Source organism: Taeniopygia guttata, chromosome 1A (genome assembly GCF_048771995.1).
Source record: "Taeniopygia guttata chromosome 1A, bTaeGut7.mat, whole genome shotgun sequence".
Lineage (NCBI taxonomy): Eukaryota > Metazoa > Chordata > Aves > Passeriformes > Estrildidae > Taeniopygia > Taeniopygia guttata.
The window spans coordinates 46,416,298-46,441,282 of NC_133025.1; the positions used below are offsets into that span (position 1 = coordinate 46,416,298).

Below are 24,985 nucleotides of genomic sequence, written 5' to 3' on the forward strand. Positions count from 1 at the left end.
TATATATAAATATATAAATAATATGTATGTGTATTTTTATCTACATATTGTCTTCCCTCTGCACTACTTAATTCTGTCCTCTGGCATTAATATTATACCTTAGCAACTTTGTGCATAACCTTCCTGATTTACTCTGTCAGCTTTCCTTCCCTGAGTGGTGGATAGCAGATCACACCTCCAAGGACAGGGACTGCAGATGCTCAGGAAACTAGCAGAAACCAAATCTCTCTGGTTACATGTGGTGCAACCATCCTCAGCTGCTCATTGCAATAAATACTGCTTATATAAACTGGGTTGGTGTGCTGCTTCTTTCTGTTCCTCTGCACAACCTTTACCTGTGGCAAAAGAGATGCCTGGAAGACACAGCCTGCTTTTGTGAACCCTGAGGAGCAGGAACCCAGGGCATGAGGCTTCCTTCTCCTCTCCCATGCCCCAGAGTGAATCAGAAATTATGACATTGCAATTTAGGTCATTGGTTCAGCACTCTGTGGCACTGAGGGAGAGAAGGACCAGGCTTTGCCTGACTCAGCCAGATCAGCATTTCTCTGAAAAGCCTTGTCCTGCAGTAAGGACACAGGAGAAGTCTGCAGAGATGGCTGCCAGTGTGAGCCTTGCTTGGCAAGCTGCTATGGCTTGCACTGGTGATGCCAATCTTGGCCAAGGAGAAGACACTTAATAAATATCTCTGCATGTCTTCGTCAAATGCCTGTGACTGGTTCCTCTATTGTCATAAACTAATGGGGCTTCCCTGCTCACAGTAAAATTCTCCTCTGAATGCCATCTAGTAAAAATTTACAGAGTGCTTTATTGAAAACAGTGAAATTTTCACTTGGGAAAATACTAGAGAGATTAGCAGAATCCTAATATCCAGTGTACTAATAAAATAGGGGTGTTTTTGTTGTTGTATGGTTTTGTTAGCACAAAAAAAAATATTCCTGTCTCTATTTGCATCTTTCTGTTAGTTTTGTATTTTTTCTCTCCCTTTCAATACATATTTTTTTCAGGCAAAAAAAAAGTTACACCCGGAGGCCTCCATTATGTCATCTGCTCTGTGTCATCAGATCTCTTCTCCGGCTGAAGTCATTATGACCTTTGGGGATCTGAGCACTCAGATCACGTTACAAATTTACTGCTGAAATGGAGGAATTCGATTGTCTCTTGGTTAATGCAGAGCTAAGCACCGCCACAAATCCTCTGCTGCCATCTTTCGGCCTTTGTATTTGTTGTATTTAATAACTTGTGCTGTTTCTGAAGTGTTTGAAAATGCAAATTCCTTTCCTCCTGATTCCCTTCATACTAAAGATTCACTTACAGGTCAGAGGGGAAAACCAGGCACATAATTTACAAATGGATTATATACAGCTGAATTGACATTTTAGTGGGGGTGTTTATCATGACTGCCAAGTTACCAAAGAAGCCTTAGTCTCACTTTAGGTCTGTTTTATCTCTACACAAACAGAGGTGGAGTTGCCTCTGAATAAATTCGTGAGCCCTCCTGTGGACTCACTTTTAGCAGTCAAACAACCATTTTCTGAAATACAGCCCAAGATAACAGAGACATTCCAGGATGGAGAACTAGGTAGTCTGCATCCATCACTTCATGGCACTTCATGGCATCATCTCATGCTGCCAGGGAATGCAGATACTGTCAGCAGCAGCAACTGCTTTGAAAGGAGCCCAGTATGAGACCTTTATGTCACCTCCCACCCTATCTCAGCAGTATTTTGCAGATGATCTGTTCACAGAATCAAGTAGCTTCTCAAACCTCCCTTATCTCAGGGAATCATTCCATGTCTAGAGGTGCCTCCTCACCCAGCCTATCATTATCAGGCCATGGAAAATGGGCTTAACTTTTCTGTAGTCAGAACCAGAGCCTCGACAGTTCTTGGCTCTTTTTCCATACAGAAGAGTTATCAAAGGTCATGGGGCTCTGTGGGTGAATAACTCACTGCCAGTATTTGGAAGGGTGTCTAGAAAGCAGCTGCTAGAGAAAGGTTTGTCTCAGCACAGAATCTGCATTTACACACTCACTTTGCCTGTGCCAGTGTAAACAGTCCAGCAAAGTGCCACTCTGCAGTGCTGAAAGAGTAGGATTGGCAGCACATGAGCAGAAGCAGGGGGTGATAAGGAGGAGAAGGAGAGTTAGGTTATCACTGCTTCCAGATGGGATCCCAGCCTACCCTGCATTTCTGTGTTGGCTTTATCAGAATCAACTTCTTTAAAAGAGCTTTTAAACTCTTAACCAGGGAGCCGTCACCCTGACACACCACTCCTCAGGAGAAGTGCCTTAGACTTCTCCAAGCCACGGTTTTCTTCCTTTTTGCAAGAACAACACCAAATACCTTGGAATCAAAGGAACTGTCAAGGTGATGGACACTCATGCCAGCTGAAGTTGGTGCAACCAGACACTTCCTTATGGATTTTGGGCACATTTCTACCACTAAATTGTCTGCTTGGATTGATTAATGACTTCTGAATTGCAGTGAGAATTAGACGAATTATCTCTGGTTGAAGAACAGCCACCAAAACCTGAGTGCAAATTACAAACTGCAGAATTTTCCAGTTCAAGGAAAAACAGGAAGAAACAGGTGCAAATTACCTTTCCTTAAAAAAAATGTTCTTGACAGTGTCTTGGGTGGACTCTGGGAAGCTGGTGACGCTAGGCAGCCTCCTGTTGCTGATCTTCTCACAAATACTGGTAAAAGAGGTAAATATTGCTCTTTATTTAGAATAATGAAATTGCTTATAACACAGAATTTTTTTTTTCCATTTGAAACATGTTCTTTAAGGAGTTTTGAGTTAAATTTTAACTTCTCTGCTTTCAGTTCCTCTGCTCCATTTCTTACCTGTCTTAAATTTTTTTTAACTACTTGGTTGGAATTTTCCTCCCGTTTGCAGCCAGATGATTTCATAGAGTGTGAGTAGATCTCATGGAATCTTTCCTCTCCTTTTGCGGCCTGTCTAAATTGACTAATGCTCCTGGAGATTCAATGTAGTACATCCATATCAAATAAGAAATCTGTCATCCTGACAAGTATTTGCTTGTGGTGGTGTATAGACAATAACCTGAGGTTGCTCAGGAGGGTTTTGCTGAAGATTTGCTACCTACCTTGCTTGCTCTGCCAATAATGACAAAGAGGCAAGGAAAGGGTAGAGAAACACTTGGCTTGCATCTGCAAAGGTACACAAGAAATTTGCACTTCTGATGCTAATCTTCATTTGCTTTTATGTTGCAGGCTGTGTCCCCCACCCTGATGGATATGGCTCCGCATTCCTTTGATGACCAGTATCTGGGGTGCAGAGAGGAGATGATGGAAGAACTGGAGCGAGGAGACTATTTTCAAAAGGAAATAGCTGCTAACAAGGACTACTTGTGTCTCTGGAAGAAGGCTCAGAAGGCTTTGCTAAAGAGTCCTGTAGGTCTGCTGAGGGAAATGCGTGACAGCCATGCCACAGTCCTAATGGCTTACACCATGAACTCCTCCCTGCACTCGCAGCTGAACTGGGCTACATCTACAGCCGGAATCTCTCCAGAGCACTACAGACACAACTTCAGCTTTAAATATTTTCACTTCTACCTAGTAACTGCTATCCAGATATTGAAGGAATGGCAAATCAGCATGGGGGAACATAAGTGTTACCAGGTGCACAGGGGTGTAAAGGACTTATATATCGAGGCCAAGGTAGGCAGCAGGGTGCGATTTGGCCGTTTCACTTCTACCTCCCACCTCAGGAATGAAGCCCAGAAGTTTGGGAATGAGACTTTGTTTACAGTGACTACTTGCCTGGGAGCAGCTATGCACGGCTTTTCTTACCACACATTTGAGAAGGAAGTCCTCATTCCCCCTTATGAGATATTTCTTGTCAAAAGCTTCCTTCAAACCCAGCAGGGTAACCGGCTGCATCTGCATTCTGTGGGGAACTACAGCAAGTACCAGTGCCAGCTGGTGGAAGGTATTGTACACAGACTCTCATGCAAGGGGGCACAGGACAGGGTGGTCTCCACTGCCCCAGGCAGCCCCCACCAGCTGCACTTACACGGGGCCACACTCAAGGCCAAACCTGTACCTCACCTCTTGTGTTTGCCTATGAGATCCACTAGACCCAGCTTTTACCTGTTTGTTGTGAAACCTGGGACAACCCCACAGCTCACTAAAGATGAATTTATAGCAGGTCTCAAGGCTCTTTGCAGCCCCCATTTATTCCAAGTGTCGCGTCAAGGATGTTGTAGGACTCATGCCTTTGGGTCCCCCACATTGTTATTGCAAGAGTGGGTGAGATTTGCTTGAACCAAATGACACCATTTGCTGGTGTCTTGCAATGCTGCTACACTTCAAGCCTCAGGACTCTTCTAGGCTTTAGTCCACTACTACTCTGTCAAGCTACTACTTCTAGACTTACCTCTGGCAATCTGAGAAACAAAGCTACTGTCACTTTAGCAGTGACCTCTCTCCTGAGGCAGCAGGGAGAAAAGGTATCCTTTGACAAAGAACACACTGAGTTTCCTGGTTATAGAGAGAAGTCTGTGACTGAATGTCTCATAAGGCCTGTTTCACATCCCTGCCTTTCTGTGAGTCTACCACCAGTCCAGGACTCTTCCTTTTGTCAGCTTTTGTCAGGACTCTTGCTTTTGTCTTGTCTTGTTTTTGTCCAGCAGTGTGTCAATGCAATCTTTGAGCTCAAAACAATAATTTAGGAATGAGGGTTTGTGCCTCCAAAGCCAAAATAATAGATGGAGTTGAGAAAATAGCCTTTGTGGGCAATGGTTTTGATAGCAAAAGCAAAAAGCAAAAAGCTTTCCTAAAGTGAATAGAGGTCTAAACAACTGCTTTCTTTACTTTCTTTCAGCTTCAAGAAGCAAGAACAGTGGTTATACTGCACTCACCTCTGCTGTTCTCCCTAGTGTGCTTGGAGTTTCCCTGTGCTTGACCCGCAATCTCTGATTCTCTGGCTGCATCCAGATATGTGCCCTTGAATAGCAGGCAAGAAACCTCTGGAGTTCCTGCTGCTACAGAAGGTTCAATCTTCCCTTTGCTTTTGGCTGCAACTCTGCAGTCAAAACTGAACATTCAGCCTGGTTTATCAAAACAGACATTCCCTGGAGTCACTCAGGTAAGACGAAGGCTATCCATGGCCTTTCTGAAGACTAAATCAGGGATAACCTTCACTGAAAACAGCTTTGTCCTGACGCATTCAGGAAACACACAGGGACTTTGAACTCCTTACAGATCTCTTAATACCTTTATTTTTAGTGAGAAAGAGGCAGACATGTGGCACCATGGCAGTAAAGTCAAGCGGGTAACTGGGCAGCTGTGCATGTCTCCTTTGAGTGCAGGGAAAGGTGGTGCCAAGATGTGCATCAAGGAGTCGGATTACTGTGTTGGTTGAAGAGACAGAGAAGTACATTAAGTTGTGTAGATTCTGGCCAGCCCTGAACAGCCTTTCTTTGGCACTCTTAAAAACAAGATGGACTAACATTTCTGGAGTGGTGTCTGACTCTGGAAAGAAAATAGAGAAAATCCAGAAGGCATTATTACAGGGGAATCATGGAGGAATAAAGGTGGATATATTTTTAGCTAGATTGTTACATTTCTGAAATCAATTATCCAAACTGCTAACCCACCTGAACCATTCTTCCCCAAGACATTAGTTGGAAGAAAACATAGAAAAAGTTCTTGACAGCCTTTTCTGGGATCTTACCAAGCAGCCAGGAAAATATGGTGTAAGCAGCTGCAAGTGTTGTTTCTCTGTTGGCTGCAGGAAGTATGACTTTGACCTGTAATCTTCAAAGTAAAGGAAGTGCTGTAAATTAATTATTCTTGGTGGTTTTTGGTAAATTTGTATAACTCCTAGAAAACAACTACTTTACATCATCCTCAGAACTACAATCCTTCAGTTTGTACATACTGGTGGGTCTACACAGAACTGAACTCTCATTTTTGGGTGGGGGGAATAGACACAGAAAAGTCAAAATCATGACATCAGGACAAAAAAATTGAAGACTGAGTAATGCCACGTTTTGTCTGGCTACAGTTCCCCTAAAAGTGATGTATATTAGTCAGTTAATACACTGACTAGATGGTGCAAGCATCCCTTGGCAGGTGGAAGCACAAGATATTCTCCTTGCTTGGCTGCCCATCATGATATCATTTTGACTGCTAGGTGCAAGTCCTTCTGCTTGCACCTACAAGTTCTCACAAGGCCAACGAGAGATAGAGTCCTGGGATAGTGTGCAGCTCAGAGACTGCTCCTGATGTTGCCTTTGCTTCTGCCAGAGCCCTGTAAAGCTGGACTGGTTGCAGCCGACATTTCATCAGCTATTGCTGTGGTTAGAAGTGTAGTCAGAAGTGTTCAAGCAATTGCAACTTCCTGTCCCACTGTATAGTTTTAAAGACTTTTTATCAGAACTCAGTTCAACCATCTGCCTTTTCCTCCATTTATGTCCCATGGTAAAAGGGGTCTGAAATTGCATGAAATGGCAAAACTGATTTTAGCTTTCATTGCTGTTCAGAGATGACTCTGGGCCTCCACACCACTTTTACTCTCATGGCATCAGAGACCTGGAAAATTGCAGTAAGGAAGGATAACAGACACGCCAGATCAAGTTTTTTCCTCTAACTTAATAGGCCTGCAATAATAGCTACTAATCTTCCCAAAAGATCCAGAGTAAAGCAGGAACAAAAGTGCCTTCATATTGTTCAAATTATTTTCAGTCTTGTTCCAAATTATGAAGGCTCTAGAAGAAAAGAATTTGCATCCACTACAAACACAGAATAGATAAAATCAGTTTCCAGAATGTGACACACAGGCAGTTGCCAGCCTCATCAAGAAAATTCAGTTCAATATTGCACAAAGTATTTAAAAATATTTCAGACTACATGGCATTCTCAGTGGAGAACACTCAGCAGTCACAACTAATTGACATTTCTAGAACTATAGAGTTAAATCATTTAGTGTTCTCTTTCAGCTTACGTTCTCGTGCCCACAGCTCCGATGAGAGTTTGGCACTCTGACTGTATTCACTGGGGTTGAATACAGCAGCTCAGCTTTCAGGTGAAAACATGTTAGCAATTGCAGAGGGCTCATTTTATGCTTCACCTTAGATTTTCATCTGAGAACTCGGCCATCCTCTATAGTGGAAGCAGTATTCCTGGTGGGACCCTTGTGGGCTGCAGGCCATCTGTCTAAGGATAAGAGCATGAAAGATGACTAGCTTGGTTGAAGGCATATGTACAATCTTTTCTTACTGGAACAGACAAAGCCTGTTTCCAATACCTGTGGTATCTATTTTTCTGTTTATGTGGGACCATTCAATTTTTCTTCTGTAATTTGCAGGTGTACAAAAACAGTCATTGCAAAAATTCATTATTTCTAGGCATAGGTGCAAGCATTAATGTTTATATTTATAAACAATAGAAAACACTAAAAAACATAATCTTGTATCTATTTGAATTAGAAGAGCTGTCCTACACTTTTTATGTTCTGAGGACAGCAAGTAACACCATCCCCTTTCAGCCATAGTTGGAGGCATCTCTGCTGCAGGCAGGAGGGAATTGTGCTGTACCCATTCTCTCCAGGAACAGAAGGCCTTTGGAGGATCTAGAAATTGGGAACTAGCATCAAGTGAACAAAATTCTCTTAAAATCAGAAGGAAGGGGAGAGGAGGAAGAAAATGAGATGAATCTGGGTAAACATCACACAATAGAATTAATGACAGGCAGGCAGACACAGGATGCAGCTGAAGCCCAGCCTCCAGATCTCTAACTCATCACATGCTGCTGGAAAACACCAGGCGAGCAGAGGGGAAAGAGGCTGATGTTACTATCCCATACACATTTCAACAGGAGCATTCAGACCAAATCAGGTAGGCAGTGTAAATGTTTAATTAGAAAAGTTTCTGTGGTAAATTTCCCTGGAGCTGGAGAAATAGAAATACAGAAATATATGTGGCCTGCCTAATTCTAAAAATAAACCACAAAAGCTAATGAAAATGCTGATGTGAAGAGTAAGAAGTAATTTTAGCATTAGGAGATATAAAATCAAGAGCAGATGTAAGAAGCTGAAATAATAATATGTAATTAACAGATTCTAGAAATCTTCTCCACACCTGTCTAGTATGTAAAATGTTTGTTGAAGTGCTATTCCTTCTAAAATAATTTGTCTTCTCACTTTCTACCAATAAGGGAAAACAAATCACCTTACAACAAAACACCACAGGAGTGGAAAGGTTTAAGTATCACATTGGGTCAGAAAGCAAGCCAGCAACATCCCTGAAGCAGGATTGATATGAAATCATAGTCTGCATTATCATGCCTTTATGTTTCCAGAAATCACAAACCTTTACTGAATATGTATATTGCTCCCTACAGCTTGTATAAGGAGATGTGTTAAACAGTTTATTCTCTTGGCAGAGATACAAGGTAGGTGGCTAAAATAAATATACAGAACTATGCAAAATATTGGGGGAAAAACCCTCTTTTCAGACTGGCTTCTGTCTTTCAACACTGAGATTAAAAGTTGCCAGGGGATTGTGGAAATCATTCTGGTTTTCTACAGTGACCTTGTGGGGGAGGGTGTGTTTAGTAAAATACAGCTGGGTCAGTGTCAGATGATTTGCAGCTAACAGATAGTGCAAGAACTACAAAGGGCCAAAATGGCACAAAGGTATCTTTTTAAGAAGAAAGATCTGGGTAGTCCCCTACACAAAACTATTTGTAGCTCTAACTGTGATATGTAGGCACCAGCAGCAAGAAGAGGTTTATCTTAGATAAATGCAAAGCACTGCACAAATGTGGCCCAGATTTGCAATAAGAGGGCTGAGACCATGAAAAGTACCAACAAAGAAACAAGTCATCCTACTCATTCATAGTTTGCTCGTGTAGAAAAGATATTTGCATTTAAGCCGAAATCATGCTGAAGCATTTTAACTTTGCAGCTGGTGATAGGTTAAAGGGAAGTGACAGTGTTGATTACAGAATCTTAGTGATGAGGAATTACTCCATGATCACTGTTAACTCAGTCTCTTTGGACTCTCTGTATTGGCATGCAGTTTATGAAGAAGTAAATATCAGGGAAGAAAATACAATGAGAGATGTATGTAAGGTGATACAGGTTATTATAGACAATTTTATTATTCATTATGAATTCAGAGGGTAAACTTCTTAGTACAAGCACAGAATGCTTATATAGTATCATTTTCTCTTGAATGTTAGAAGAAAAAGGCTACACTGGCATAAAATACTCTTATCGTGACAAAAACCATATCCACCAATCATCATGGTTGCTGAAAAATTGGATTCCACTAAATGGAAAAAATAGGCTGATACAAAAGAGTGACTGGAACAGCTCTTTAATCTTTAAGCCACATCTTTAATTTTGCTGATTAGATGAGATTGTTCCATTTTTTAGTGAACTAGTTCAGGTTCTACCATCTTCAGTTTCCAAGGTTCAGTTTCAATTTCAATATTCAGTTGCCAATGGCCCACATCCATTTTACCAACCTGCTCATTACATATTTGTTAGTTATTTTTGTTGCTCTGAGCATTCCTAATGTCTTACAAGGTCCTTTTCCAATCACTTGGCAAAGATCCAGAACAAGACTTAAGATTTCTACATTTACAAGCTATGCCATGGGATTTGACCTGCTCAGTATGAAAAGATCCAGTGGGGCCGACACAAAGCAGATTTCACTGCTCTTTAAGGGCTATGGTTATCAGTGTTAAACAGAGTAAGAATTTTATTTTGTCTCTTGAAATAGCCTATTTCTGAAGAATGGCATTGAGTGACCTCCTTTACCCAGATAATCCCAAGAGAAAGCAAGAACTGATCCATCTGCATCAGGAATTGCTTGACTGTATGTCTACAAATTTCCATGCAACAAATGAGCTGGTTGGAGTGCTGAATGAACACCTGGGCTGCACTATTACCCCCATTGAGATGCGAGAGAGCAGTACAGTCAAGGAAAACTGTGAGATTATCATTCAAGTGATGAATGAGATTCAGCATCAGGTGCAGAAGATTGATAGTGACATGAAGGACAAGCTTGAGCCAGTGCTGTACCAGAAGCTATATGATATCAAAGAGCCTGAGCTGGAGAAAATTGCAATAGCCCAGAGAGTTTTTTCCATTATTTTTGGAGAAGCAACTTCAACAGCTGCAATGGTAGCTATCAAACTTCTTGGCTCCAATCATTTAACTCTCACTGTGAGCAAGCTCATCGGTCTCCTTGCACAGATTGGGGCATCTGTTCTTGGGGGAGTTAGTATTACCATTATTGGGCTTGGCCTTGAGATGATTCTCCATGCCATCCTGGGAGCTGTGGAGAGGAGTCAGCTTCTGACAGCTGTGAGAAGCTACGAGAAGCACCTGGCTGAGTTTAAAACAGCCTCAGAAAAGTACCAGCGTGCCATACATGAAGTGACTTCTTTGGTGAGACAGCAAGTTCAGTAAATGAAGGTGGAGTTCTGTCTTCTGCTGTCACAGCAGCTGCAGCAGCTTATGCCTGCAGAAACCTTTTTGATTCATTAGGACAAATGAACTACTGATGGCTTTTTATTTTCTTATTTGTGGCAGCAGGACAAGAAAAGTGGTAGTTCAGGAAACTGGCATTGAAATATATTAGTAGAGAACTGATTTACAGATGTTTTGTGGGGGCAATGTTTAAAATGCTTTGCACTTTTCCATAAGCTTATTTTCTGGGAATCATCTCTAGTACGAACTGTAATTCATACTACAGACAAGAACACAGACTGCTGGACTGGTAGTGGTGAGGTGTGTTTCTGTGTCAAAGATGACAACAGAAAGGGAGAAAACAAATTTCAACAAGGCAATTCATGCCAGTATCTGGAGGCTTTACGAAGACATCTGTGGTTGCTAAAGTCTTAGTGTGGTTTAGTGCTAAATCTGATAAACTGAATTCAATTACAAGGACTAGCTGAAACATATTTAGCTGCTATTTCCTGCCCTCCTAAGGAGCCAGCCAGAGATGATCTTTAAATAAACTATAATCCCAGTAGATTGGCAGGTAAGAGAAGCCTGGGCCTACATGCAAACAGACACAACCTTGCTCCACAACTGAGAGAAACCAGATGCTGTGCTCCAGGTGTGAACAGCCTCTTGTGCTTGTAATGCTCTGCTCCTGCCAACCAATGTAAAAAATTCTGTGCAAAGCTGCTCTTCTGTTGATTGAAGTGAGATTATACACATCTACAAGTGCCTGTAGGATTGCAGCCCTATTAAACTAAAATTATTTTCAAGTGCTTTACCTGATCCCACCAATCTGGGACTGCCAAGAATGTGCTCAAATTCTGCATTTTACAATATGCTACCAACTGTCCTTATTTTCCAGATTTTTGCTCTGATATGCAGTGGATTGTTTTTTCTTGATCTTAGAAAAAAAGCTAATTTAAGAATTAATAAAAATGTGCATGAGTATTGGAAGACTTCTCTGTACTTTTTTTTTTTTGTCTGAAAATCAATCTTAAACCAAATAATAAAGAAATACTGAAAGCTTCATTATACATACAATTCATATTTTTTTAAAATCCACAATAGACCAATCTAGTAGGGTTACTTATTTAGTACCCACTTCTCCCATACTAAAATAATGTCCAAATTCATGCCTGTTTCTAATATTCAATATTAGCAATCTCAATTTATTAATAACTAGATCGTGCCTATGAAATAAAAAAATGGGTGAGATTCACAACCCTTCCACTCTGGGGTTTGGGGGGGTTTGTTTGTTTGGGTTTTAATTCTCCTCCATGCCTGTTCTCACTTCAATATTTTCTGACTCCTCTTCCCTTTTATGCACAAAAGCCACTAAATGGCAATGAAACTGCTGGTACCCAACAGCTCTGCCAAGTCATCAGGGAGAAAGCCCAGGGTTCAGAAGCATAGATGGGTGCCAGGGCCCAGAGAAACTGGGACCAGCTGCAGACTGGGCTATGTGAGTCAGGAAAGGCACTTCAGTGGTGGCAAAAAGCACTGCCTTGCCTACACGAGGTATGGTGGTGGATGACGTGGTGACCTGTGGCATCACTTCTCCAAAATGTAACATTTCTTGTCTCCTGACACAAATGGCACTCAGTTATGAGATACTTCTGTAGAGACAAGAGACTGTCAGTCAGTGGAACAGCAATATCTCTGTGTTGGAGAGGTAGGAGTTCCTGGCTCCTGATTTCTATGTGCAAGTGTACACTCCAAACTAGGAATTAAAATCAGCTCTTTGAAAGATTGCCAATCACTGCTGTATAAAAATAGCGGAGCCAAATAAAAACAAATCTGTCATATTTTTTCAAGCAATTTGCCCACACGTTCTTGAGTGCAAATGCTAAGCAGTGTCAGGGGAAGTGAGGTATGCAATGAGGAACACAGAGGTAAAAAACTGCTACTCACCTCTAAGTATATCCTTGTTCCTGGTGGACTTAAAGGAAAGCGGATTTCCTCACAACAGATTTAATTACTGCTCTCTCTAATGCTCTGGCCAGTCTTATGTTTGGTGCTCCAAAGATGTCATAACCAGTCTGTTGATATTTCCCCTCCAGGCTCCTTCAAGCTGCCTCTCAGTGTGACAGAAGTACCAAGTGAAAATGTGAGAGGACTGTTGTCCTCCAAATCAGCAGACACTGCTGTGAGAAAGCAGTCAGGGCTGAGGCAGCCCTGCTATCCCCACAGAGCCCAGGATTGCCAGGACAGAAAACCCCAAGCCTTGTGAGGTGCAGCTAACCTTGGAAGACTCAGCCATCCCCCTCTATAGTGACATGGCACCTGACAGGGATGTGTGTGGCCACAGCTTTCCATCACATCCTCTTGAGCATTCTGCCTTTGCTCAAGCTGTTTTCCCGGACAAGGGATTAAGGATTAAAACTGTCATATATGTGTTCCAAATAAGAACAGCCTCAAAAAAAAAAAAAACCCAAACCTGCAAACCAGCCCAAACCAGTGTAAGCTGCTTCCAAAACTATGTGGAACAACAGTACGGTTGCAACCAAAATCTGCCTGGCTGAATGGTCTTTCTGGTGACAAGAATAATACAAAAAGAACATGTCAAAGAGGCACAAGGCGGAGATGACCATGCTGTGTATGGATGACATGTGGTTAGCAAGACTCCATAGGCACTAAGAGCTCCTGAAACCTTGGCTCTGAGGATGCTCCTTGACTTTGACTTTGTGCAGTTTGTGACGAAATGCTGCCTTTAATGTGATGTGTAGCTTATAGTCTTTTACCCATCGTGCAATGATCCTTACAAATTAGCCAACAGAGTCTCCATTACTTGAAAAACTATAACAACATTGTGTTGCATGGTATGTGCACCAGGAGCAGGGAGTCTAGAAATCCTGCCCAGGGATCTGACCACCTCTGCTCTCAGACACCACGTGTGCAGAGAAAAAAATTCCTTCCTGCATCTCCTCCCCAACATGCTAGTTTTTTTAAGCCTGCACCCATAATTTCTTGCTTTCACATTGATGTTTTTTGCATCTTCATCCAGGTTCTTAATGTGTTGTGGACTTTTACTGGAAATTGTGCTTTGGACAATGACACAAAACAGCTCCCACCAGGTGCTGACCAGCCTCGCTAGTTCACCGCAGTGGGGGCTGTAGGAAGAGGCAAACAACAGAGTAGATTCTCTGGTGCCCGACAGCACCAAATGACCTGTTCTTGTACAGAGGGATCCCAGCCCCGCTGACAGGGGAGCAGCGCTGCCGCGAGGCCAAGACTACAACAAACCACGGGACAGGCCTCAGGCTGAGGGCAGCCCCTGCTCCCGCAGCGCTGTGCACTTATTCCCCATGGACAGAGGCTTCCCACGCGTGCCTCGGCCCTGCCTTCTTTCAGGGCACTTTGAGGGATCTCTCCTGGAGGCCGCGGGGAGCAGAAGCCGCTCTGGCCGCGTTCGCAGCCCTATTTCCAGCGCACGCCTCCCACACCGCGTGCGCCCACCCGCTCCCAGAGCCCGCCGGGGCCGGCTGGGCGATGGTCCCTATCTCGATCGCTATCGCTGTCTCCGTCCATATCCCTACCCTGTCCCTGTCCCGGCCCGTTCCCGCTTCCGCTCCGCCTTCCCGCCCCTCTCCAGGCCCAACCATAGAGTCGGAGCCTCCGCAGGGAGCGAGGGGCGGCGGAACCATCGAGCTGCGGCCGCCGCTTCCGGCGCGCGGCTCCGCGCCGCCACTCGGTGCCGCTGCAAGATGGCGGCGGGGCCGCGGCGGCGGGCGCGGGGCTGAGCGAGGCCGCGGCAGCCGGAGCCGGGCCCGGCCGGGCCCAGCGGTGAGAGGGGCTCGGCGGTGCTGGGTGCGAGGAGAAGGGAGGTGAGGAGTTCGCGCTAACTCGTTTTCTTCCTCCTATCATCGGGCGGGAGTAGGAGGGGGGGGTTCTGCCCCGTTCCTCTGTGGCCAGAAGAATAATTAATTTAGTGCTTGAGTATATTTTTTTTTTCACCTTCGGCCTTTAACTTGTTACGTTGAAATTCTTTAGTCTGGGTCCTTAGAAGATGTGAAATGGAGGTTTCGGAAGTTTGTTCTCTTTCCCTTTAGCCTTTAAATATTAGAAAGCTGGGAAATACGGGGTGTAAATGTAACTCCTACCTGTGTTTGGTGAGCTTCCCACCTAAGGAAGCGATAGTGGCTTGCAAAAGAAAAAACCAAACCCAACCCAGTCTTTTTGCAGGGAGGTAGGTTTGGAGGGGGAGGGAGAGAAGAAACATCCCTGGCTGTAGTTTGGACACTTATGTAGTCATCTGTAAGCTGTAGAAATATCTAAAGACTGGAAATAATTTTTTGCAGAATAATCCTCCACTTGCTGATACAGTGGATGCTGGGGAGAGATATCAGGGGCAGTTAGGAGTCTGATGAAGGAAGGAGATCTATGGGGAAACATTTGAAACAGAGAAAGGTGAAAACTGGAGAGTGCTTACAAGAATGAATGAGAAGCTAAACTCTGATACGCTCTTAGAAAAATAGAATGTTTGTTTCTCCCTGGCCTGCACCCCTCCACAGTCTAAACACAATGCTTATTGGTTTGAATTGTAATGTGAATAATGACAAACTCATCAATTAGTTTAAAATTATAACCTACTAAAGTAGTAGTAAGTAGGTACTTAGTTAAATAGTAGTACTTATTGCAGTAGGGCAGTTTTGATATGGGTGCTGAGCTCATAGTCATGTTTGACGACCTGAAAGGTATTTGGGCTCTTTACTCTTACTAGTGGGAGTAACTTGCTGATAGAAAGAAGGCAAACAAGCATCCTCAAGCTGCCAGTGTGTAAGACCTGAAACCATGTTATCTTTTCCAGGTCCCTCTCTCTTTTTTAAGTTTCATTTTTTGAGGCAGAAGAAAAAAAGATCAAAATGGGGCGGAGATCTACATCATCCACCAAGAGTGGGAAGTTTATGAATCCCACGGATCAGGCCCGTAAGTATACATAAAAGCTAAGCAGGTGGGAATGGGGAGTGCCTAGAGGAGCAGATAAAAAGCTTTCTCTGAGGAGAGAATCCTCACTTGTGGATCAGAACTGAGTTTCTCTAACTTGAAAAATATTATCTCAGTTTTATCTGTGAAGGCTGCTTGCTTTCAGGCTCTTGCTTCTCTTAAGTATTTGCCTCTTGGTTTTCCACTGGTTATCAGTGTTGGAAGGCCTTTGTACTTGGCTGTTGGGTAAACTGCAGGCTGTTTCCTGGGACAGAGTTAATTTGTCCCAGACAGGAATTTGAGTAACATGTCAAATTTTGCAGGTGCTCTGGTTAGATGGGGGAGTTGTCTTACTGGGTTTTTTTCTACTTTTGGTAATTAACATGCCAGGTGTTATCAATGTTCAGTGAATAAAGAAAATCTGGACTCCCACAATGGATATGCTTTATTTCAGAGGCATTCTCAAAGCCTACATATTTTTAAAGTGTATTGTCTAATGACTCTGTTTCAGCTTCTGTGCAGCAATCTTTTCATGATTGCAACTATCGCTATGACTTCAGTTGCCTATTGTTCTTTTTGGTATGGAAAAAGCCTTGCTTCTGGAGACATGAAGACTGCAGTATCTCTTTTTTTTTTTTTTTTTTTCTGTATAAAAGATGAAAAACAGAAATTCATTTCATGCTATATTTCTTTTTCACTGGGAAGCTGAATTGCAGTAAGTCTTTGTAAAATGAGTGAGCTGTTGAGAAGCAGCCCTAGTCTTGATGAAGGAAGGTTCTTCATTAATTTGATTTTGTCTTTCAAGTTGTTATTTTCTTTTTCTTTTCTCCTCTAGGGAAGGAAGCTCGGAAAAGGGAACTAAAGAAGGTAAATAAAGAGATTAGGAAACATGTAGTTGGCTTTTCCTATACTACGTATCGTCTTTGTGATTGTAAAGGGCCATGAATAGACTGTGGATATTTTGGTTGATATCCTAAGACTGACTTTGGAAATACTATCCAAACACGTAGTTCAAAAAAACATAGAAGTCTTGTTTGGAATAAACATATTCCCAGCTGTTCTTTAACTTGTAATTATTTTTGAAACATTGCTGGAAGTACTTAATAATTAAAAAAACCCCAAAACAAGAAAGCAAAGAAGCAAGCAACATACCAAATAAAAAAAATCCAAAGAAATAAAGCATCCAAGAGTCACACACTTCTTAGTGTGTTCTAATGTATTTTGTCAGTTGGTTATTGTGTTGATTGCATGTGTCTTAGTTGGAGTGAAGAAATGATAGCAGCATTTGCAATTACCAAGATAGTGGAATTAAAATTACCAGAAGTTTTAACTGCATTTGCTGCTGATTTGTGCCATGGTGAAGGTTTTCAGGGCATTCAGAGGCGTGATTTTTTTTTTCTTCAGACTGAAAATACTGAGAAAGGGGTAACAGATGTTTTGTGTCTTTCTACTGTGAAACTTTTCTGTCTGCTTGATCTCTGGTCTTAGAACAAAAAGCAACGGATGATGGTCCGAGCAGCTGTACTGAAGATGAAAGATCCAAAGCAGATTATCCGGGACATGGAAAAGTTGGATGAGATGGGTGAGTGAGAGGTACCAGGTGTTGGACTTAAGGAGTTGTTTATGTAGATGCACAGTGTAGTTTTAACTGCTAATGGGGGAGACTGAAATAGAGCAATCTTTTTGCCTTTCCTGATAGAAGTGGGGATTCTGTGAATATCTGGGGATTGATTATGATTTGAGGTGTTGTGGTGCTATCAAAGAGTATTTTTTTCCATGAAGATGAATGATCAGAAAAATGAGTAGTGTGTGTGAGTGCTGCTAATGTAGAATTCAAGGAGGGGATTGTCATAAGGCTGAAGACATCCTGAAAACAGGGATTGGAACTTGTTTTGAAATAGTTTAATTTATCACAGTTGTGCAGTAGAGTAATTTGCAAATTTTTTTCTTTTTTTTTGCTGTCTTGGATCAGAGTTTAACCCAGTGCAGCAGCCACAACTTAATGAAAAAGTGCTGAAGGATAAACGCAAAAAGCTCCGTGAGACTTTTGAACGCATCTTGCGGCTCTACGAGAAGGAAAATCCCGACATCTACAAAGAACTGCGCAAGCTGGAAGTGGAGTATGAGCAGAAGAGAGCACAGCTCAGCCAGTATTTTGATGCTGTCAAGGTAATGCTTACTGTATTTCAGTCTTGTAACTGTGGTAGTGTATTGTGTTTGCTCATTAGGTGTGACTGTTACAGAGGAAGGGAGATTTATATGAGTTCAGCTTCATGTGGCTCATATGAAATATTAGTTTGCATAGTACCTCAAATTAGAGCATTTCAGTGAGGACAGTGTGGTGGTTGTCAGGTCATTGTCTCTGATACGCTGATCTCATTCAAAATGAAAGGAGGAAAGGGAAATTTGTGTTGCAAATCAACAATATCGGCCTTTCATTTTCTGTATTGAAATGAGAGTGAGCCTGTGAGTATGCAATTAATATTTCTATGAATTTCTGCTAGATATCTTGCTGGAAATAGTGAGAGTCCTTTGGCATTCCTTTAAAGATCTTTCTCTAATATTCCTCCCTACTGTGCTGGAGAACATAGTGTTGTGCAAGTACAAGGATCTGTATGACCTTTTTTTTCCCTTTCTCTTGGAACATGCAGCAGTCTGTGACTTGAATACTTAAAAAACACAAAAGCACAGCCATACTTGTCTGTAGTCTCTTCATTTTGTAGACTGAAGGTCTAAAAGAAGGTGGAAACTTGTGACTGAGTTTTGACTGAAATACTAAAGCTTTTCATGGGTGCATTGCAAGTGCTTTGGTTTGCATTGAGAGCTTTTACTGTTAACACTTTCTCAAATTTCTTTCATGGACTGTTGCAAGATAACACACCCTAAGAACAGACATATTTGACAAGTGGTGCCAGGTTCCATATGTTCTATACTTTAAAGACTAATGAGTTTGTGTAGCAGCTTCTGTGGAAGTAACCCATTCTCTTTTTCTTTTTTTCTCCCCCTCCCTTCCAGAATGCTCAGCATGTTGAAGTGGAGAGTATCCCCTTACCAGATATGCCTCATGCTCCCTCCAACATCCTCATACAGGACATTCCCCTTCCAGGGGCTCAGCCACCTTCTATCCTCAAGAAGACATCAGCCTACGGGTAAGTGGAAAAAGAGACTTAGGGGAGAAGTAAAAAAGAAGCCCTCATATTACTGGGGAGGAGCTAGGGGTAAAAGCAGAGGTAATACCGACTTGTAGAAGTCAGGAATTCTGTGCAAGTGAATTGTGCCTTCTATTAACCAAAGCCCTTTTTATCTTTCCCCACTATCACAGCTTTTTGTTTAAATTTATTTGAGTAATACATTATGCCTTCTAGTTTTCGTCTTTTTGATATCAGGAAAACTTAGAGCCCTACTGTTTTGAACATAAATGCCCCTTAAATTGCCATATGTGTGTTCTTTTGTCTTGCTGGCATATTCAGTGTATATGGATAGTTCATATAAACTCCTAGTTTGCTTGGTTTTGGTTTTTTTTTTTCTTTCTAGTGTTAGTTTTTTCTGTTTCTTTCTGAACAGCCTCTTGTTTTCACCAACTCTAATTATTTCATTCTCCTTCTGTGGTACGATTCAATAGCTGATATTTTTTTTTCAGTATTGTCTTCAGTTGCTTTCGGAGGAGATTTTGTCTGATCTTCTGCAGTCGTGTCTTTGTATGAGGTTGTAAACTCCTTGTGTCAAATCTGTGCTTTTTAAATGTTCATGTTTCTTTTTAGAAGTCTGCACAAGCAGTAGTGAGAGAAGACTAAATAATTCTACTAAAGGCATGTTTGCTTTGTGTTCCTACATTTCTCATTTCTTATTGCCAGCCCACCAGTTCGGTCTATTTCTGTGCTTCCTCCTCCGGGGCTTGGTGTTCCACGTTTACCTCCAGGCAGGAAGCCCCCTGGACCCCCACCTGGGCCACCCCCTCCTCAGGTCCTACAGATGTATGGCCGTAAGGTGGGATTCTCCTTGGACGTGGCTCCTCGAAGGCGAGAGGAGGAGATTTCTTATGGTTCTGAAGCAGGTAAGGACTTCCCTATTCCTCTCTGAAGTTTTCCTTGACCTCTGTTCTGCTATAGATGATACTGCTGTAAATACAGTGTGCCCTATACAAAGTGTTCTCAGGGCAATATGAAAGTTAGCACTGTTTGAAAGATTCTTACTAAGTGATTGTTCCTCTGAGGTAATTCAGATATATTCATATCTGCAATTTTGCGACCAGCTGTATTTTTTAAATGTTGAAACTTTTAATTATGTGTCTCAGGTACTTTTTTTTTTTTAGGTTTCACATGTTAGATTTTTTTTTGATGAACCCTTAACAGTGCTGAAACGTTGTTCATATTACCCCTTAAAAAAACCCAGTCACTCTCAGAGAATTTGTCTATTTAAAAAACTCGTCAAATAAACACCCCCAAACCGAGAAAAAAACCCATAAAAACAAACACAACCCACAACCTACAACAAAACCCACAACCAGCCCTCAGTGTGCATTTGCTAGGAAAACATAGGTCCTCTTTTTCATACAGTATCATCCCTAGAAACTTTTGTGAGTAGATGAATTAGCTTTTTTTTCATGCCAGAAGACATCAAAATATTTCAAAGGTGGGCAATTGCTGAATAAAAGTTGATGAATCAGTTGCAGTAGCAGTTGCCTTCACTTTTTTGCTGTGCAAATTAATAAGCTGGTTAATATGAAATCTTAGAGATTTTCCAAAATATTCTTTAAAAATATGTGCTAAAAAGTAAAGGGATGACAGTTTGTCCAAGCTTTTGCTAAGGGGAATGTTGTGACTATAAACATACACTGGTGTGATAGAATATTTTATATTTGGAGTTCATACATTTCCTATTACTTTGCTTTCTGCAGGACAGCGAGGCCACGATGACGACATGTCCAGCACTAGTGAAGATGAAGGTTACCCTGAGGATATGGATCAAGATAAGCACGATGAGAGCAGTGATGACAGTGACAGCGATAGGTCAGATGCAGACAGTGAAGGAGAGGACTTCCTGCATCGTGATAATGACAAGGAGAGGGAAGGTGGTGAAGAAAAGAAATCAGGTGAGAAGGGGAAATGAGACACTGGGGGTTGATTTTTCAAAAGAAAAACACTACTTAATAGAGTTGAGGGTCTGTGTGTAATTTATTTAGTCAACTAACAATGTTCTGACTCACCTAAATTACAGCTAAAGAATTTTTATTAATAAATGGGTCAGAAGGAAGCTTTCTAGAAGTGGAGCAACTTTCAGATAAACCTGCTTTCTTAGTTGTGTTAGGTTATAGCTCACAAGCCATTTTTCTCCTGAATCATTGCATTGGTAAGATACCCTACAAAATTAAGCCTTGATGTAAAATATGCATACTTGCTTGGGGGTGATCAATTAGTAGAGAATACTAGGTTAGTTAAACTTCATACAATCAGCAACACCAGTGCTAGCTCTTATGTAAGGAGCATCATTATGTTAGACTGATATGCTATCCATACCAGGTATTGACATAACTGTCTGATTTTTCTTATTTTCTTCCCACCTCATGTCACCCTTATCCGCACGCTGCTTTCCCCAGGTCACAGTGTCCGGTTTGCAGACATGCCTGGGAAGTCACGGAAAAAGAAAAAGAACATGAAAGAACTGACTCCACTCCAGGCCATGATGTTACGAATGGCAGGTGAGTAAGGTGGATATAATAAGTGGTGAGATGCCTTTAGGCTTCCAGTTAAGGTTTCTGTGGGCAGCTTACTTTGCACAAGTTTTATTTTATAGAGAAAATGTTTTACTGTCATAATGTAGGCTCTGCTGAGAGTATCAGTTCTCATTAGGTATTTGAGTTATAGTTCGGTTTTTGCTCTTTTTTCTTTCGTTTGGTGTTTTTTGGTTTTGTATGTTTTTTCTAATTTATTTTTAAGTAATTTGTGTGTTTTGCATAGCAGAGTTGAAGTTAAGAGTAGCAATTTACTGTTTTTTTCTTCTAAACCTTTTCTTGCTTAACTTTTAAACAGTTGTTCAATTGAAATACGAATCTCTTGGTGAAAGAGAAAGGGTAGCATTGTCTATGTGCTCAGCATGTCATGTGTAATGATTTGTACTCCCTAAAAGTGCCCTTCTGCTGAGATAAGTTAACCAATAAAACAAACTTTGTTTGCTTTAAAAAGAAACTCCAGTATCTTTCAAATGTGCAGGAGTTTCTTGGACATTTTTGGGATTTTGTTTATTGTGGCATTGTGTCCCCAACCCCCTGTTGCCTCACCTTCCCACAAGGCAGAGATTAAATAGCAGCAGTTTGGGTTGGTGTACAAGTTTCAGGTCCCAGAGGAACACACAATTCTTGTTATCAGAGCTCTCTCTAGAACAGCAATGATATTTCTATTATTATTTTTATTTGTTTTCATTTTCTGTTTAACAGTAAAAAGTGGTCAAATTTCTTCCCTTTGAAGTAAGGTTTATCTTTCTGTTGCTTTATTTTATTTTATTCTGTGTACTCAGTTTTCTCTGATGTTCACAAAGATGTTATGCGTAGACAGATTTTATAAGTGTATCATCTCCATATCCAGGTCAGGAAATTCCAGAAGAAGGGAGAGAAGTAGAGGAATATTCAGAAGAAGAGGAGGAGGAGGAAGAGGACTCAGAGTCTGAAGAGACATCACAACAACAGCAGCAGCAGCAGCAGCAGCTCAGTGAGGAGACACTGGCAGAGACCGGGTCATCTACTGCGACTTCCCAGGCGCAGCAGCAGCAGCAGGGTGCACAGGCTGTGCCACCAGCTCAGATACAGGCACCTCCCATGCCTGGGCCTCCTCCGCTGGGACCACCTCCAGCCCCTCCACTGAGGCCCCCAGGCCCACCCACCGGCCTTCCTCCTGGCCCTCCACCAGGTGAGTACTTGAGTTACTCTGCTTTAAGGGGTGCAGGCTCTCAGGCAGTGGTATCAATTTGGGAGTTTGGAAGCTGCAGAATGTGTTGCAGGTGGAGTATATGTACGCACTTACTGAGACCTGTCTCATCAGTCTGCGTCATCCTTGCTGTACCTTGCTTTTGGGGCATCTACCTGTAGCTGTAGCCTTTCTGATGGTTGTCTTTGTTAGAGCCAACACAGGCAGACAGCAGCAGAGCCAGTGTACGAAGTGGAGTAAGAGAGCAAAGGTACTTATTTTTAGGCCAGAAGAAAAAAATCGAATGCCACAGAAAAAGGTTTTTAGCTGTTTAAAATCTGGCAAACTCAGGTCAGAAGCTGTTATCAGTTAGAACTTAAATATATATATAATTTTATATATATATATATATAATTAATTATATATATATATATATATATATATATATACACAACCTTATTAATTATATGGGGAGGAACCCTTTTTCCATGATACTCTTTACTTTCATAAAGATGCTTTAAGTGTAACTGCTGCCTCTACTTGAGATTTTTAGAAATTCTATTTAATCTGGCAGCTAGGTAATACAGCTTTCATTCATATGTTGAAGAATTTATCCTTAGCTGATGAGATAGTTGCTGGGATATGTTTTTAATTCTGAATTAAATTTCTTGTTTGTTACATGAATGCTTTCAGGAGCTCCTCCGTTCCTCAGACCTCCCGGGTTACCAGGGTTGCGTGGGCCTTTGCCTCGACTGCTGCCACCTGGTCCTCCCCCAGGGCGACCGCCTGGTCCTCCTCCAGGCCCCCCACCTGGTCTGCCCCCAGGTCCTCCTCCACGTGGTCCTCCTCCTCGTCTGCCCCCTCCTGCCCCACCAGGTAAGGGGTTCTGTTTGTTTCAGTGCCAAGTGCCTTCTTGCTTTCTTTTTGCAGTCTTGGCTGTGGTGATCAAGCCAGTGAGGTATAATTGGCTGCCAGTTTGCCTTTGTTCCAATGTGGCTGCATTGTGCTATGTGTGATTACATTATTCTGTGCAATAACAAGTAAGTGCTGTGCATAGTTTGGTAGCAAGAAATCTGTCCTCAAAAAGGTAATTCCAGAGTTTAAACTTTTACTCTGCTGCACTCTTTCTGAAGAGCCTCTGGGTGCTGTAATGGTGCTCCGCTAAATTAGTTGGAGATCTGAATATTTATTTTTTGTGCCTGGGTCAGACATTTCTGATGACTCTGAAATTCCAGTGGGGTGGATTGTCAACGAACTTTATTCTCAGATTATGACTGTAAATTTAAAAGGAAGCAATAAACAAGCTCCTGTGACTTTCAGACTCTAAAAAGCAGCATTTTCAACCTGGCATTTAGTGCAGATTTGCAAATTTTTTTTTTCCTAGAAGCCAGTGCTACTTCATCTTGTTGGGGGTTGTTTCCTTTTGCTTTTTTTCTTCTTGGCATTCTGAGCCTGTGCACTTTTTTCCTCAAATATTTTCAAGTTCCCAGATGTGGAAACAGCTCACGCTTTCTTTTCTTCTTGCAGGTATCCCTCCTCCTCGCCCAGGCATGTTACGGCCACCTCTGGTGCCTCCCTTAGGACCTGCCCCACCTGGGCTCTTTCCACCAGCTCCCATTCCAAATCCTGGGGTACTGAGTGCCCCCCCCAGCTTGATTCAACGGCCCAAGGCGGATGACACCAGCGCGGCCACCATCGAGAAGAAAGCCACGGCCACCATCAGTGCCAAGCCGCAGATCACCAACCCCAAGGCGGAGATCACGCGCTTCGTGCCCACTGCCTTGCGAGTGCGCCGCGAGAACAAGGGGGCTTCTGCTGCCTCCCAGAGAAAACAAGAGGATGAGCCTGCCCTCCCGTTAACCAAAGCTGCCCCTAAGGCTGGGTCATCTGCCCCTATCTCTGTACAGACAAAGGATGATGTGTATGAAGCCTTCATGAAAGAAATGGAAGGTCTCCTGTGACCTGTCGTAGTCCTGGTCAGCTCTCCTGCCCCTCTGAACACGGATCAGATCACTGTGGAGGGAGAAGAAGGGAAAGTCCTCCTGCAAGCAACAAAAAGGCATGACTGGAAATAGTTCCCTACCCACAGGTTAACTTGCCAGTGTGCTGTGAATAGAGACCGCTGCAGCTGAGGTGTGCCTGGGGACCTCCTTTCAGAGCCACCGCATCCACTTGGTGAAAGGAAATTGCAGTAAAGAAGGCGATGCTGCTCCCCTCAAGTCCTCCCCCTTCTTTAGAGGGAGATAATGATATTCTGGGGATGGGGGTGACTATTCCCTGCCAAAATCCTTACACACCCTGAGTGCTCTGGTGAGGGTAGTGGAACAGGTTTTTAAGAAGCCAGAAAAGTGTTAGCAGCATTTCATACACAAATGGTTGTCCAGTTTTTATTTTCTGTACTGTTTTTTTTCCTGTAAATATTTTATAATCATGTTTTTAGTTGCAGTGAGGTTGATCAATCATCTTTCTTCCAGGGTAGTCAGGTAATTTGTTGCGTATACTGTACACTGGAATTTTGCATCCTCTTCCCTTTATGGTCATCTTGGTGGATTTTTATTGGCTGGGGAAATTTCATTTTGTCTTGTGAAAGACAATAAATGTTCAGTGTATCAAAATACCGCTTTCTGTGTGATTTGTGAAAAACTAGCAGGCAGGTGGAGAGGGGGGAGGGTTCTTCG

The 24,985-nt window shown here is 42.3% G+C and overlaps 3 protein-coding genes and 1 long non-coding RNA gene across 7 annotated transcripts; 3 read left to right on the top strand and 1 right to left on the bottom strand.

Annotated features, from left to right (window-relative positions):
- Window positions 1–2,192: 2,192 nt before the first annotated feature.
- On the top strand, window positions 2,193–5,813 carry ART4 (ADP-ribosyltransferase 4 (inactive) (Dombrock blood group)). 2 transcript variants are annotated; one of them, XM_030262760.4, is made up of 3 exons: window positions 2,193–2,707; window positions 3,237–3,954; window positions 4,849–5,813. In XM_030262760.4, exons 1-3 carry the CDS (start codon window positions 2,615–2,617, stop codon window positions 4,941–4,943), a joined length of 906 nt encoding a protein of 301 aa, XP_030118620.4. In that variant the 5' UTR covers window positions 2,193–2,614; the 3' UTR covers window positions 4,944–5,813. The 2 variants fall into 2 exon arrangements, with proteins under 2 accessions (XP_030118620.4, XP_030118660.4); XM_030262800.4 differs by having other exon boundaries at window positions 3,237–3,683.
- Window positions 4,977–11,439, top strand: SMCO3 (single-pass membrane protein with coiled-coil domains 3). Of its 2 annotated transcripts, none has more exons than XM_002192703.6 (2): window positions 4,977–5,112; window positions 9,758–11,439. In XM_002192703.6, the coding sequence occupies exon 2, from the start codon at window positions 9,772–9,774 to the stop codon at window positions 10,447–10,449; it is 678 nt and encodes a 225-aa protein (XP_002192739.1). In that variant the 5' UTR covers window positions 4,977–5,112; window positions 9,758–9,771; the 3' UTR covers window positions 10,450–11,439. The 2 variants fall into 2 exon arrangements, with proteins under 2 accessions (XP_002192739.1, XP_041569443.1); XM_041713509.2 differs by lacking the exon at window positions 4,977–5,112 and adding an exon at window positions 5,948–8,420.
- Window positions 5,359–12,695, bottom strand: LOC115493341 (uncharacterized). Its single transcript, XR_012053509.1, has 3 exons — window positions 12,397–12,695; window positions 5,701–5,783; window positions 5,359–5,498 (listed from the first exon to the last, which is right to left on the bottom strand). It is a non-coding gene; the product is annotated as an uncharacterized lncRNA (long non-coding RNA).
- A 1,421-nt stretch (window positions 12,696–14,116) lies between these two features.
- WBP11 (WW domain binding protein 11) lies at window positions 14,117–24,922 on the top strand. Of its 2 annotated transcripts, none has more exons than XM_012569085.5 (12): window positions 14,117–14,268; window positions 15,293–15,411; window positions 16,244–16,275; window positions 16,897–16,990; window positions 17,381–17,577; window positions 18,424–18,557; window positions 19,263–19,462; window positions 20,306–20,500; window positions 21,005–21,106; window positions 21,990–22,310; window positions 23,001–23,183; window positions 23,835–24,922. In XM_012569085.5, exons 2-12 carry the CDS (start codon window positions 15,348–15,350, stop codon window positions 24,266–24,268), a joined length of 1,956 nt encoding a protein of 651 aa, XP_012424539.4. In that variant the 5' UTR covers window positions 14,117–14,268; window positions 15,293–15,347; the 3' UTR covers window positions 24,269–24,922. The 2 variants fall into 2 exon arrangements, with proteins under 2 accessions (XP_012424539.4, XP_072779401.1); XM_072923300.1 differs by having other exon boundaries at window positions 14,118–14,292.
- Window positions 24,923–24,985: the final 63 nt, after the last annotated feature.